At 42.2% G+C, this 14,138-nt stretch overlaps 1 protein-coding gene across 1 annotated transcript in view; it reads right to left on the minus strand.

Moving 5' to 3' along the window:
• Nucleotides 1–14,138, minus strand: part of PPP2R5A (protein phosphatase 2 regulatory subunit B'alpha) — an 83,856-nt gene that overhangs the window by 38,395 nt on the left and 31,323 nt on the right. Inside the window, exon 2 of the mRNA XM_053309970.1 lies at nucleotides 9,441–9,637. Within this exon, the coding sequence (XP_053165945.1) occupies nucleotides 9,441–9,637 (197 nt within the window). The remainder of the gene's footprint in view (nucleotides 1–9,440; nucleotides 9,638–14,138) is intronic.

Genomic DNA, 14,138 nt, shown 5'->3' on the forward strand with positions numbered 1-14,138 from the left:
CCTAGATCTGTCAACAAACAAGGCAAATTGGAATGGGGATCAAGATACTTGCCCCCACCCATGCGGAAGTCCCAGCTAGGTAGCCTCTAGAGTTTAAACTACAGCGAGTTAACTGGCATCCAAAGCCACTCTGAACTGCAGAGTGAACCATCTTAACTCCCCTCATCCTCTAGCAAGAGATAATGACTCCCTAACAAGATGATTATGCCAAGCAGGAAGAAAGGTAGATAAAGCAGTGAAGCAATGGCCTCCCCATCACAAAGAGGATGAGTCAGGGACATAGACCTAGAGATGTACCTATTGAAATGATTGACAGATTTACTGGAGAGCTCCTCCTGGCACAGACACTTTGTCACACCTGCATACTCTGAATTTCATCACAATCAGACTTGCACACAGAAGGCAATCCCCACATTGTTGCACCCAGGAAGACCGATCAGACACAATGCATTCTGCACAGGTCCACCTTGGCACTTCTAATCAGCAAAGTAGAACAGTAGGAATGTGCCCCCAAGGCACATTTGGGGATATAAGTATCCCCAGTTCCATGACCCAGTGTGCTCCCTTGTGCTTTACACTTGGGACTCCATCATGTGTTCCCTACAATCTTTGTGTCCCCTTGGGCATTTCTCTCAGGACTCCATCATGTGCTCTCCCATGCCTCTCACTGGAGACTCCAACTGCAAGCAACCTTCGTGCCCTCCCGCACCCCGAAAAGAGCTTGAAATCACTGAATTCTTGGGTGATTTACTGTTCACAGGCCACGCCAGGCTGCATTCAGATTTTCATGCCATTCTCCAGATTGGTCCTTCTGCCGATCCATTCAGCTTGCCTAGCCACACCGTAAGAAGCTGAACCCATGGAGAAATCCTTCTCGTGAACATCTCTCCCTCCACTCTCTTCAACCCACCTGCTTCCAATCCCGGCGTCTCAGAGGAGCGAGACGTTGCATCCCGTCATGCAGATCTGGTGAAAGTGAACGTTTGCCCCACTCTTGGGTCCCCAATCTATCTCTTTCTTAAATCCAAGCTACTCTCTCTCAAGCCTCTTTCTCTTGCCTGCCTGGGAACTTGCACAATTAGAATCCTAAGCTAAAGCGCCTCATTGAAGTTTATGTATTTAGGAATGTACTTTATTGCCCTTTAAGTTAGAAACGCCTCATCGTAGTTTTTGCTTAGAAACATATTTTTATTGCTTTAACCACACAATTCTCTTTTCTGCATCCCCCTCACTCAAATAAATTCTTCTTTTAATTTTGATACTATAACCTTGTTGCAATCCAGTCATTTCTTGAGTCCAAATGTTTGCACAAATTAAAACTGGTGGAACTGACCCCCTTTAAGCGCTAATTCCCCCACAAAGCCCAAACATTGGGGTGCTGACCAAACACTCCAGGGCAGTTCTATTAGCAATACGTTGTTCAGAAGTATTGTTAAAATAAAGTAATTATGTTCTACCCAAGCTTCTGTGCTCTAAGTGATGTTTGGGCAAAAGAGGAGTTAATGGGGACAAAGATTTGAAAAGGGCAGACAGAAGCAAAGTCTGTTGCCCTACGGCTGCAATCCTCTTAGAGCAATCTGAAGCCTAGTTTAGGAAAAGGCCAGGGCAAGAAAAAAAAATCCCTATACACTGCCAAATGCTTCCACCATGTTACAGTGCCACAGCTCTGGAAGTTTGAGATGGGTTCTGTGCATGCACAAAAATCCGATGGTGTGAATTGCACATCAGAACACACAGACAAACCTAACCTTTGACTTGAGTTGTTTCACAAACAGTGGTTCAGAATTCCAACAGCACCAATACAAGTACAGCAGCTCTCAAGGTCCATGCAAGTGGCAATCAGCAACATGGGAGTGGGTAATGTGCAAGAGAATGGAGAATGTTATTTTTTAATTGAGAGTTAGAATTCCACTATATTACACAATGGAACTTACTAGATAGATCCTGAATCATCATATTTTCCCTATGTTCCTTCTCCATGACATATTACAGTAGGATGAAAAATCAATGCAATATATTCTAGCCTTGCAAATAAGTCCACAAAAGCTCACTACCCAACAAAAAAAGGAATTTCTAGCCTGCGCCTAAAAATCCCAACTGCCTATATTGAATGTCAGCACTGGTGCCTGGAAACTTGCAAGACAATACATAGAATGCACTGAAAATATATATATAATCTGTTCAAGGAAAATCTGCAGCTTTGAACTCATTAGTTTTGTTGTTGTTTTAGAGACATACCAAAAGGCATAACATTTGGGAATCTCTCTCTTTGGTGGTAATTGCATTCTCCTTTTTTCTTTTTTCTTTTTCAAGGAAAGGAAACCATAGCTCAGTCAGTCTTTATTAAGGCCTTTGACCAATATAAAAACATCTAAAACAAATGTAAAATGTAAACATAGCCATATTAATAGCATATCTGTACGCTGGATCTAACCGTTAGCAAGCAGTGTGTGTCAAACTGGTATTGCAGAACAGAATTTTTCAACTCTGTGTGTGATAGAAGGATTTGCATCTGTTAACAAATATTTGGCATCAAATTTGTCCAATCATCCTGGCAGTTATGTAAAACATGGGCAATTAACCTTCACCTAAGACCTATATAAAAGACACACCGCAGGAGCCCATGTGCAACTGACTCGATCTCCTCAGAGTTACAGGAGCAATCTCTCTGCTCATTTGGAATTCTGCTATACCTGCCAGCCAGTAGTTCTGAGGGGGGAAACCATAGCTTAAAATCCTGCTCCTCCCCAAACTTTGTTCTAATTAGAATACCAAGATTTAGGTTGAAACGTGTTTAATTAGAAGTGGAGAATAGGAGCTTTGTGTGTGAGATTATTTAGAGTGTCTGTCCCTCACAGAGAAATTGCAGCTAGCACACAAATTGGCAATACGTTCCAACAACAAAAACCTGACAGATGTAAAGTGTTTTACTTAAGTCATCTTGTGGTACACCACAATTCCTTTCTTCGTACTTCCTTCCCATTCTTAGCCTTCAGTGCCTTACTACTAACCTTCTAACACATATTCAGAAGTGGCCTTAAGGCAAGAAGAAGAAACTATGCCAGCATTATCTTAACAGCTACAGAGTCACAATATGCAAATTAACTTGAGCTATTGACACAACTGCTGAAGGCCAAGCCTCTCAGGTGTGAATGGAGCAGACTACACAGGGTTGTTGTTTTTCTTTAACCCTCAGGACAAACCAGAGCTCTGTGCTTTAGGCAAAAGCAGTGACTCCACTCTTCAGGAAATACACACATCCTATTGAACATGTGCCAGGAGTTTGTTTCTTAAAGGGCTAAGCTCAGAATCCACACCTACCAGCTGGAGAACAATTTGTACTAAATAAAGATTATTGCTAACCCCTGCTAACTAGGCAAAGAGGCACCTTTTACCGTGGTGATTCTCTTTCTTTAGCAAGGGGAGAGTAACTGGCCCTATCCACCCCCAGCACAGTACTTCCAGTGACTCTTGCTGGTGTGTGTCTTATGTTTCTTTTTAGAATGTGAGCCCTTTGGGGACAGGGAGCCATCTTATTTATTTATTTGTTATCTCTCTTTGTAAACCACCCTGAGCCATTTTTGGAAGGGCGGTATAGAAATCGAATTAATAATAATTATTATTATTATTTGCAGTCCAGAAATATACAATTCAGCATCATACAATAATATTTACATTTTCCAACTTGGATTGACCATTGATTCCAGCATGTTTGATCAGTTACTGAATCTTACTACAGTAGTCAGAACCAAAACAGATCTTCAATCACAGTTTAAGCTATATGGAAGAAGGTAAAGGTAAAGTGTGCTGCCGAGTCAGTATCGACTCCTGGTGGCCACAGAGCCCTATGATTGTCTTTGGTACAATACAGGAGAGATTTACCATTGCCTCCCCATGCACAGTATGAGATGCCTTTCAGCATCTTCCTATATCACTGCTGCCCGATATAGGTGTTTCCCATAGTCTAGGAAACATACCAGCGGGGATTCGAACCAGCAACCTCAGGCTTGATAATCGAGTCATTTCCCCGCTGGGCCATTAGGTGGTTGGAAAGTGAACCAAAAACATTGCTTGACTATCTTCATGGCATTAGCAACCACATAGATTCTTTCCAAGATGATCTGTCTTCAACTATAGACCTATATCTAACCATCCCTTTGGGGGCAAGGTGATAGAGTGGGTGGCGGCTTCCCAGCTGCAGAGGGTCTTGGATTATACGGATTATCTGGACCCTTTTCAATCTGGCTTCTGCCCTGGATATGGGACTGAAACTGCCTTGGTCGCTCTAGTGCAGTGTTTCTCAACGTTTTTGGAGTCATGGACGGGTACATTATTTGTGCGCAGTTTCCCAGACCAGCCGTTAGTAAGGGGGTTGCCCCCCTCACCCCAACCCCACCCCTTGGCACACACCCCCAAATAATTTCGAGCAGCTCTCTGGAGCTCATTTCCAGGCAGTCCTCACTGCTGCATAATGTTCGTTTCAAGGAAGTGAAATGAACATTATCCAGCAGCAAGGGCTGCCTGAAAATGAACTCTCTTGGCAGCCTGAATTTTTTTTTTTTTTTTGGAGGGGGGAGGTGGTTTTTATTAGCGATGCCTCATGGACTGGTACCCAATGCCTTGTGGACCGGCACCGGTCCACGGACAAGTCGTTGAGAAACACTGCTCTAGTGGATGACCTTTGCCAGGAACTAGACAGGGAGAGTGCATCCCTGTTGGTTCTGCTGGACCTCTCGGCGGCGTTCGATACCATCGACCATGGTATCCTTCTGGGCCACCTCTTGAGTATGGGAATTGGAGGTACTGTGCTGGAGTGGCTCCGTTCGTTTCTTGGGGAGAGGGTCCAGAAGGTGGTGCTGAGGGACTAATGCTCGGCCCTGTGGCTGTTGGCCTGTGGGGTCTCGCAGGGTTCGGTTTTGTCCCCCATGCTGTTTAACATCTACATGAAGCCGCTGGGAGAAGTCATCCGGAGACTTGGACTGAGTTGTCAGCAGTATGCAGATGACACTCAGCAATATCTCTCCTTGTCACCTGATCCTAGGGAGGCGGTAGATGTCCTGAATCAGGGATTGGAGGCCATGATGGGTTGGATGTGGGCTAATAAACTGAGACTGAATCCAGACAAGACGGAGGTAATGTTGGTCAGTAGGAGAGTCAATCAGGATGAGGTGATTCTACCTGTTCTAGATGGGGTTGCACTCCCCTTAGGAACATAGGAAGCTGCCATATACTGAGTCAGACCATTGGTCTATCTAGCTCAGTATTGTCTTCACAGACTGGCAGCGACTTCTCCAAGGTTGCAGGCAGGACTCTCTCTCAGCCCTATCTTGGAGAAGCCAGGGAGGGAACTTTGAAGCTTTCTGCTCTTCCCAGAGCGGCTCTGTCCCCTGAGGGGAATAACATTCAGTGCTCACACTTCTAGTCTCCCTTTTATATGCAACCAGGGTAGACCCTGCTTAGCTAAGGGGACAAGTCATGCTTGCTACCACAAGACCAGCTCTCCTCTCCTTGAAAGAGCAAGCACGCAGTTTGGGGATATTACTGGACCAGGCTCTGATTTTGGAAACTCAGGTGGAGGCGGTGGCCAGGCTTCGGCTAGTGCTCCAGCTCCGTCCCTTTCTCAAGAAGATAGATCTGACCACGGTTACCCATGCCTTAGTCACGTCACGGCTGGATTACTGTAACGCGCTCTACGTGGGGCTGCCTTTGAAGAATATCCGGAAACTGCAGCTTGTACAAAATGTGGCAGCTAGGGTTCTATCTGGAACTGCCCAGTGTGATCATATCACACCTATTTTGAAAGAGCTGCACTGGTTACCAGTTTGTTTCCGGGTCCAATTCAAGGTCCTGGTTTTGACCTTTAGAGCCCTTAACAGTTTGGGCCCAAGATACTTGAAGGACCGCATGCTCCCTCAAGTGGGTTGCTGCCCACTTAATGAAATCACCTGAGGGGGCACTGCTCCGGGTGCCGACAATGAGAGAGGCTCTTGCACGCAGGACAGGGCCTTCTCTGTTGCTGCCCGCAGACTTTGGAATGCTCTCCCAGTGGTCATTCGCTTCTCGGACTCCATCACAGTTTTTAGGACGCTTGTTCAATCTTGGCTTTTTATCCAGGCCTTTACATGATTGTTTTATTGACGCTTCTGTGTGTTTTTATCTGTGTACGGTTTTTATGTTTGTATTTTATATATTTTAAATCAGATTTGTTGTCATATTTTTAGCTTAATACTTTTAACTGTCATTTTTATTATATTTTTTTTAACTTTTGTAAACCGCCTTGGGATTGTTTTTAATGAAAGCCAGTATATAAATTTAACAATAAATAAAAATAAAAAATAAACTTGGCCTTTAAAGTCTCTCAGCGGTGCATTCATTGTTGTCGTAACTGAGTCCATCCACCTTGCTGCTGGTTGTCCATTCCTTCTCTTTCCTTCAACTTTTACCAGCAATATGGACTTCTTAAGGGAGCTGTGTTTTTGCATAATGTGTCCAAAGTATGATAGTTTGAGCCTGGTCATTTGTGCCTTGAGTGAAATTTTTGTATTGTTTTGTTCTATGATCAAAATGTTTGTTTTCCTGGCTGTCCATGGTATCCTCAAAAATATTTTCCAGCACCAAAGTTCAAAAGCACCAATACTTTTTCTGTCCTGCTTCTTCAGAGTCCAGCTTTTGCATCCATGGAGTGTCACAAGGAAAATCATTGTCCAAACGATTCTAATCTTTGTGGATATGGACACATCACAGCATCTAAATATCCTTTCCAAATCCTTCATTGCAACCCTACCAAGTATTAGTCTGCGGCGTATTTCTTGACTCCTCTTATACTTTTATAATAAAACAATACAAATAAAATGCTTAATTAGATACAGTTTATCACTTAGTTTTGGAGTACAGTTACTAGAAGCAACCATAATATATACAAGTAGTACTGTCACAGTTTTAAAATCTTAAATCAAATCCTGGAACATATTCCAGATGCCAGGGAGCCGTGGCACCTAGACTAGGATATTCAGAGTTAGAGTTATTTAATAAAACCTTTATTTGTCCCAGGCAGTCCTGTTTCTCTTCTACGTATATTACTTGTAATGGGAGACGTCCATTTACCGCCGTCTCTGTACAATATCCATCACTAAGTCTGGTAATTTTGTCAAGTGTTCATTGTCTGCCTCCTAATTCCAAAGCAAGATTGTCAAGGCCTGAATTATTCATCTGCTGTTAGAGAATGGATAGTTTTTTGCTCTGTAACGGACTGCTTCAGTTAAATTTTTAACAGGTACGTTTTAAAGACCTCTTGTAGTCCCACTATCACTGTAATGCCTCATTACAAATCTTTAACCTAATATACACTGTGGTAGCACATGCATACATAGTACAAAGGAAGTCGAGGTCAGTCCAAACTAATGAATCAAAACTGTAATGAATCAAAACTGTGAAAATTTATTTAACTAAGGAAAAAAGAGACTAGATACAGTTCAGAAAAACATATTAAAATTCATGAGGTAAACCAAGTTGGTTGCCTGTCACTTCTAGCAGATATAAATCAATGGAATTCTTAACATTTTGTATCACTACAAAGCTATATATTCAGATACTAAAATCAGTTTTCCATTGGCAAAAAATCCAATCAGCAAGTAAAAAAGTGGTCTTCATGAACTAAAATGTTTCAGGTATGCAAATCATTATTCTGAGATATTATCTGAGGAAAAAAGAAAATGAACTGGCATGTCCTACTCATAAACTGAAAATTCTACCATCCATTTTGCCAGTTTAAACACACGCCAAAATCTGGATTACCATCAAGAGATCTGTATATTTATGATTCAACTGTTACTAAGTCCCCGCCCCCGCAGGTCTTAACCAATATCATCTATTGCTATTCAAATCATCCTCACTCGTGGTGAACATTATTGCAATTGCCCAAACACTTTCCCTTCCATGGTATCCTGTGGCAGTTATCAGCTGTTATACTTTGACATCTGTTTTCCAAGTTATTAGCCAAATATGCCTTTTGTGAACAAGGAGAAGAGTTAATGCAGACAGAAACTAACCACCAAAAGCTCTATGAACCAGGGTGGGTTTGATTTAAATCACGATTTAAATCACTAGTCAGTAAGACAAGATTTAAATCATGGCTTTTTACATAAAGACTCATTCTTGCTGGTATAATCTTGATATTTACAACCAGATGAAGGTTTCATTTTTGGTTCTCTTTTAGATAGAAAAATTGCCCAAAATAATCTGAAAGAAACCTCTGGAAGAGCATGACATTGTGAATGGATTAATGGAATTCATTTACCAAAAAATTTAAACATTGCATATATACAGCCTCATGCTACATAATTACAAACTGATCCTTGTTTCATGATAAATACCTTTGGACTATAATGTATCTTAAATAGAAAACTATCTTTAGATAGATTTTTTCCTCAAAAAGCATTTTATTTTTTAAAAATCCCAATTTAAATCAAAAAATCCCGATTTTTTGATTTTTAAAAAAATCATTGATTTTTATCCATCCTGCTATGAACTATGGGTGTAATCCACAATCATGAAAATCATTTCATTTTGCTTCAATAGTGTTCTAAAATTAGCCCATGTTGCCAACAAAACTATCATTCAGTCCCTCAAGAATATATTCCACTGATCTGCAAAAAACATATTTTTAATTTCAATTTAGATGCAGTTCTAACCTTGAGATGCAGTTCTCTGGAAACAACTAGGCAACGATCAGGTAGGAAACCCTATAAAAGGAACCAAGTTCTAGAAACACTCTTCCTGGATGGAGGCCATGAGACTCAATCTAATTGCCAGTTATGCCACTGAAGTAGAGACAGGCATTTAGAAATAATACATGCACTTATGTTCAGTCTTAGCCATTTAGAAATAATTGCCTTTAAGGTACTAGGTAGTTAAAAAAAAATCTACAATCAGGACTTGAACTACATCTTTGCAACTATTTGGCCAACATGTGTATTGCTGGAGATTTCTATATCAGGCGGTACAGAAATACAATTAATAAACAAACATTTAAGAAATTAGAAAACAGTACCTGGAAACCAATAGATATCTACAGACATGAAAAATGTCTTGGCACTGAACGTAACCTACAAATTTGCAAATTTCTGTAAAGAGCCATATTCTTTTGTTATCTGGTAAGGAATTAAAGGATTATTTCTAATTTCAAGAAAAGAACACATTATTTAGGTGAAGATGGCTATCCAGTATATGAAACTACTCTTATAATCTAGTTGTAACACTAACACTCAATTTTAAAATGAGCCAGAGACTAAGTAAATTTTTGGCAGGTTGAAGCTTTGTAATAGTGACAGTGCCATCCAAATCTCTGCAATATCACTGAAAATTCGAACAGGCCATGTTTAGCACATTCTGTTGGGCTTCATTTTAAAATGTTTCCAAAGGGAAAGTAACGCTTTACTTACCATTTTCACGATATCAGCATATGCTGATTCTACAAGTACACCACGATTTGTTGAAACATATTCCACCAGTTCATTCAGCGTTGCTCTTTTAATTTCTTTGCTCCTCAAGTCTGAGACAGAGTCCATGAAATCAAACAGTACACAACACTGCTGTAACTTCTGACAGAAGAGGTCTTGCTGTTCATTTGAAGTGGCATCTATATGGGGGGGAAGTTGCAAAACAAGGAATTGAAACTATGTAGAAACATAAGTACAAGCTTCAAGAACCAAAACCAACTAATCTCAAATTGGAAATAGTAGGCAGCATCCAGACTAACATTGCTCTCATGTAAAAATATTTTCCTCATAAATGGGCAGGGAGAAGCTGCAAGTACAAGCTGCAGTTGTCACCGATTAGCTTCCAGGTGTAATTTAAAGTGCATGGTGCCTACATGGCCTGGGACAGGGCTACCTTAAGCACCACTAGCATGAAGGAAATACCCTAGCTAAAGGATGGGCTCCGATTACAGTGGAAAATGGCCACCGCACCAACTTACGGAAGCCCGAATGGGCCAAAAAAGAGGGTTGTATGGGCCGCGGCGGTGATAAACGAGGCCAGCGGGGGGAGGGGGAACCTTCATGCCCCCCCACAGCCCCCTGAAGGGGCTAAAGGTTAAAAAAAATGAAAACTTTTTTAAAAAACTAGCCCCACCCACCCACCCCGGCCGGACCAGACCGGACCAGACCAGGAGGGTGGGTTCTAAGGGGTGCCGGATCGAACTGGTCTGGTCAGGTTTGAGTCTGGTCCAGATTTGAACCAAATCAGGCCAGCCGGTTCCATGCACATCCCTATTCTGCAAGACTTTTAACTGATTAGACTTTAATTCCCCCTACCACATCTGCTGCTATTTTTCTCCTCACTTTTTTATTTCTTTAATTTTATGGAATTCCAGTACTGCATTTTCATTTTTAGGTAACTCTAAGTCAGGGATTCTCATCATTGGATCCTCAGATGTTATTGGACTTCAGCTCCCATAAATCCCCAACCAAAGGTCACAGGGGCTGGGGATTATGGGAGTTGAAGTCCAATAACGTCTGGGGACCCAACGTTGAGAATCCCTGCTCTAAGTCACCTTGAAAGGCCCTGAGTCAAAAGGCAGGATATACGTTTTTAAAATAAATAAGCATATACCGAATCAGAAAGGAGAGACAGAATAGGAACAGAGGAAAAGTGTTTAACTGTATCATGAGCCAGAAGCAGGGAAAGGTTTCAAAATGATAAAGATGGTAGCACAATCAGCAGCACATGTTAACAGCAATCATGATTGGTCTTGTTTAGACTATCATAAATAACCAAGTTAGAATATGAATCAGCAAGCCAAGACAAAGACATCCAAGAATAGCACACCATGGGGTCAAGATAAAGGCTGGATCCAGAGAGCCCCACGTGCAACCAGAAAGCGTTTGTATACAGATGGCCCTCATTATACGGGGTACCAGTTTCACCTACAACTATGGATAATGAGACCTTGAGTCCATGGGAATTGGAGGGAGTTAGGTTCCAGGAGGTTTTTTAAAAGGCTAAAAAAGCAGAGAGGAAGAATAAGAGCAATAACGTACCATACCATGGTCTAGGTCTCCAGCTATCCAGCAATGCCCCCCCAATTCTGCTAATTTTTTTTGCAAAAAATGCACCAGGGGGAGGGGTTAAGAAAGAGTCACAAAGTGGTTCAGCAAAATGCTGTCACAAAATGACATCGAAAGCCCTTTCCAGCCACCTAGGAACCACAGATAGGCAACATTTTACTATTTTTAGAACCATGAATAACTAAGCTGAGTGTACATGGCCCAACTGTGGATACGCAAAGCCATGGATACCAGGACCGCAGATAATGGTGACCACCAGTACACAGAGGGGAACATACCAATTCCCCCATGTCACACTGCTCAGGAGGCTCTCCAACCTTCAACAAGGTCTGTCAAAAACCCAGTGTACACAGAGCCTTTCAGATTCTAGCTAGCCTGCACAGTTGAATCCAAATCTTCCTACTGCTTCATTAAATCACCAACACCACAGACTTTTAGGTTTTGAATCAATAAGAATTTGATCATTTTCAACCCTTGTCCTATGCTCTTCTTTCTAGCTGTACCTTAAAGACGCTGTTCAACAATGGAACAGTCTGTCTTACGCAGAGATGGGCTCTACTACTACTTATATACTGCTATTCAACAAAAGTTCTCAAAGCAGTTTGAACAGAAAAAAATAAGATGGTTGTCCTTTGCTAATGGCTTTTCAAAAGCTGAATAACCTTCTGACAAGGATGTTGTAGCAGATTCCTGCACTCGACTAGACTAAAGCCCCCCAAATTCCTTGTCAACCCTCAACATTCTATGGTTCTGGTTAACAACAGAGAGAGAGATACTGGTTGATTCAGACTAGTGTCACACTAGCACAGTCAGTGTGAGAAACTGCGCACATTTATAAAGTTTGCAGAGCTGTGCAAAGCTGCAGTCCTCTGTAATGCTGCATAACCGCAGAACACATAAGAACAGCCCTGCTGCATTAGGCCCAAGGCCCATCTCATCCAGCATCCTGTTTCACACAGTGGCCCACCAGATGCCACTGCAAGCCTACAGGAAGGAGTTGAGGGCATGCCCTCTCTCCTGCTGTTACTCCCCTGCAACTGGTAGTCAGAGGCATCCTGCCTTTGAGGCTGGAGGTGGTAGTAGCTGTTGATGGCCCTCTCCTCCATGAAGTTATCCAAACCCCTCTTAAAGCCATCTAGGTTGTTAGCTGTCACCACTTCTTGTGGCAGAGAATTCAACAAGTTGATTATGCGTTGTGTGAAAAAGTACCTCCATTTCTTGGTCCTCCTAACTGATTTCCTGACAATCAATTTCATAGGAGGACCCCAGTTCTAGTGTTATGTGAGAGGGAGAAGAATTTCCCTCTATCCACTTTCTCCACACCATGCATGATTTTATAGACCTCTATCATGTCTCCCCACAGTTGTCTTTTTTCTAAACTAAACAGCCCCAGGTGTTGTAGCCTTGCCTCATAAGAAAGGTGCTCTAGGCCCCTGATCATCTTGGTTGCCCTCTTCTGCACCTTGTCCAGTTCTACAATGTCCTTTTTTAGATGTGGTGACCAGAATTGTACACAGTACTCCAGGTATGGTCACACCATAGTTTTGTATAAGGGCATTATAATATCTGCAATTTTATTTTCAATCCCCTTCCTAATGATCCCTAGCATGGAATCGGCCCTTTTCACAGCTGACGCACATTGAGTCGACACTTTCAACGAGCTGTCCACCATGACCCCAAGAACCCTCTCATGGTCAGTCACCGACAGCTCAGATCTCATTAACGTATACTTGAAGTTGGGGGGGGGGGTTGTCCCAATGTGCATCACTTTACACTTGCCAACACTGAACCGCATTTGCCACCTTGTCAACCACTCACCCAGTTTGGAAAGATCCTTTTGGAGCTCCTCACAATCCGTTTTGGACTTCCCAAAAGAGTTTGGTATCATCTGCAAATTTGGCTACCTTGCTGCTTACCCCTACTTTTAGCTCATTTATGAATAAATTAAAAAGCACTGGTCCCAGTACCGATCCCTGGGGGACCCCACTTCTTACTTCCCTCCATTGTGAAAACTCTCCATTTATACCTACCCTCTGTTTCCTGTCTTTCAACCAGTTAGCAATCCACACATGTACTTGTCCCCTTATCCCATGACTGCGAGGTCTTCTTAGGAGTCTTTGATGAGGAACTTTGTCAAAAGCTTTTTGGAAGTCCAGGTATACTATGTCAACTGGATCACCTTGATCCACACACTCGTTGACACTCTCAAAGAACACCAAATGGTTCATGAGGTAAGATTTACCTTTGCAGAAGCCATGCTGGTTCTCTCCCAGCAAGGCCTGTTCTATATGCTTTACAATTTTATCCTTGAGGATGCTTTCCATCAATTTGCCTGGAATGGACATTAAGCTAACCGGCCTTTAATTTCCTGGATCGTCCCTGGATCCCTTTTTGAAAATCAGTGTTACATTTGCTACTTTCCAGTCCTCCGCTACAGAGCCTGATTGCAGGGATAAGTTATATATTTTTGCAAGGAGGGCGCCAATTTCACATTTGAGGTTTTTTTAGGACTCTTGGATGGATGCCATCCGGCCCTGGCAATTTATTTGTTTTCAGTTTTTCCAGACAGTTTAGAACATCATCTCTTGTCACTTTTATCTGACTCAGTTCTTTAGCTTCCATCCCCGAAAAGCCTGGTTCAGGAACAGGTATATGCACAGTATCCTCTGCTGTGAAGACGGACGCAAAGAACTCATTTAGCTTCTCTGCAACCTCCATATCCACCTTAATAATCCCTTTCACTCCCTCACTCTCTAATGGTCCAATAGCCTCCATGGCACGGTTCCTGCATCTGATGTATTTAAAGAACTTTTTGTTATTCCCCTTGATGCTTTTAGCTAAGTGTTCCTCAAACACTCTTTTTGCCTCCCTTATTGTCACCTTGCATTTCTTTTGCCAGAGTTTGTGTTCTTTTCTGTTCTATTCATCTGGACAGGCCTTTCAATTTCGGAAGTAAGTTTTCTTCCCTTTTATGGCTTCCTTGACTTTACCTGTTAGCCATGCTGGCATCCTCCTGGACTTAGTGGTACCTTTCCTCCTTTTGGGTATACAATCTAACTGGGCTTCTAGTAT

Source organism: Hemicordylus capensis, chromosome 1 (genome assembly GCF_027244095.1).
Source record: "Hemicordylus capensis ecotype Gifberg chromosome 1, rHemCap1.1.pri, whole genome shotgun sequence".
NCBI lineage: Eukaryota > Metazoa > Chordata > Lepidosauria > Squamata > Cordylidae > Hemicordylus > Hemicordylus capensis.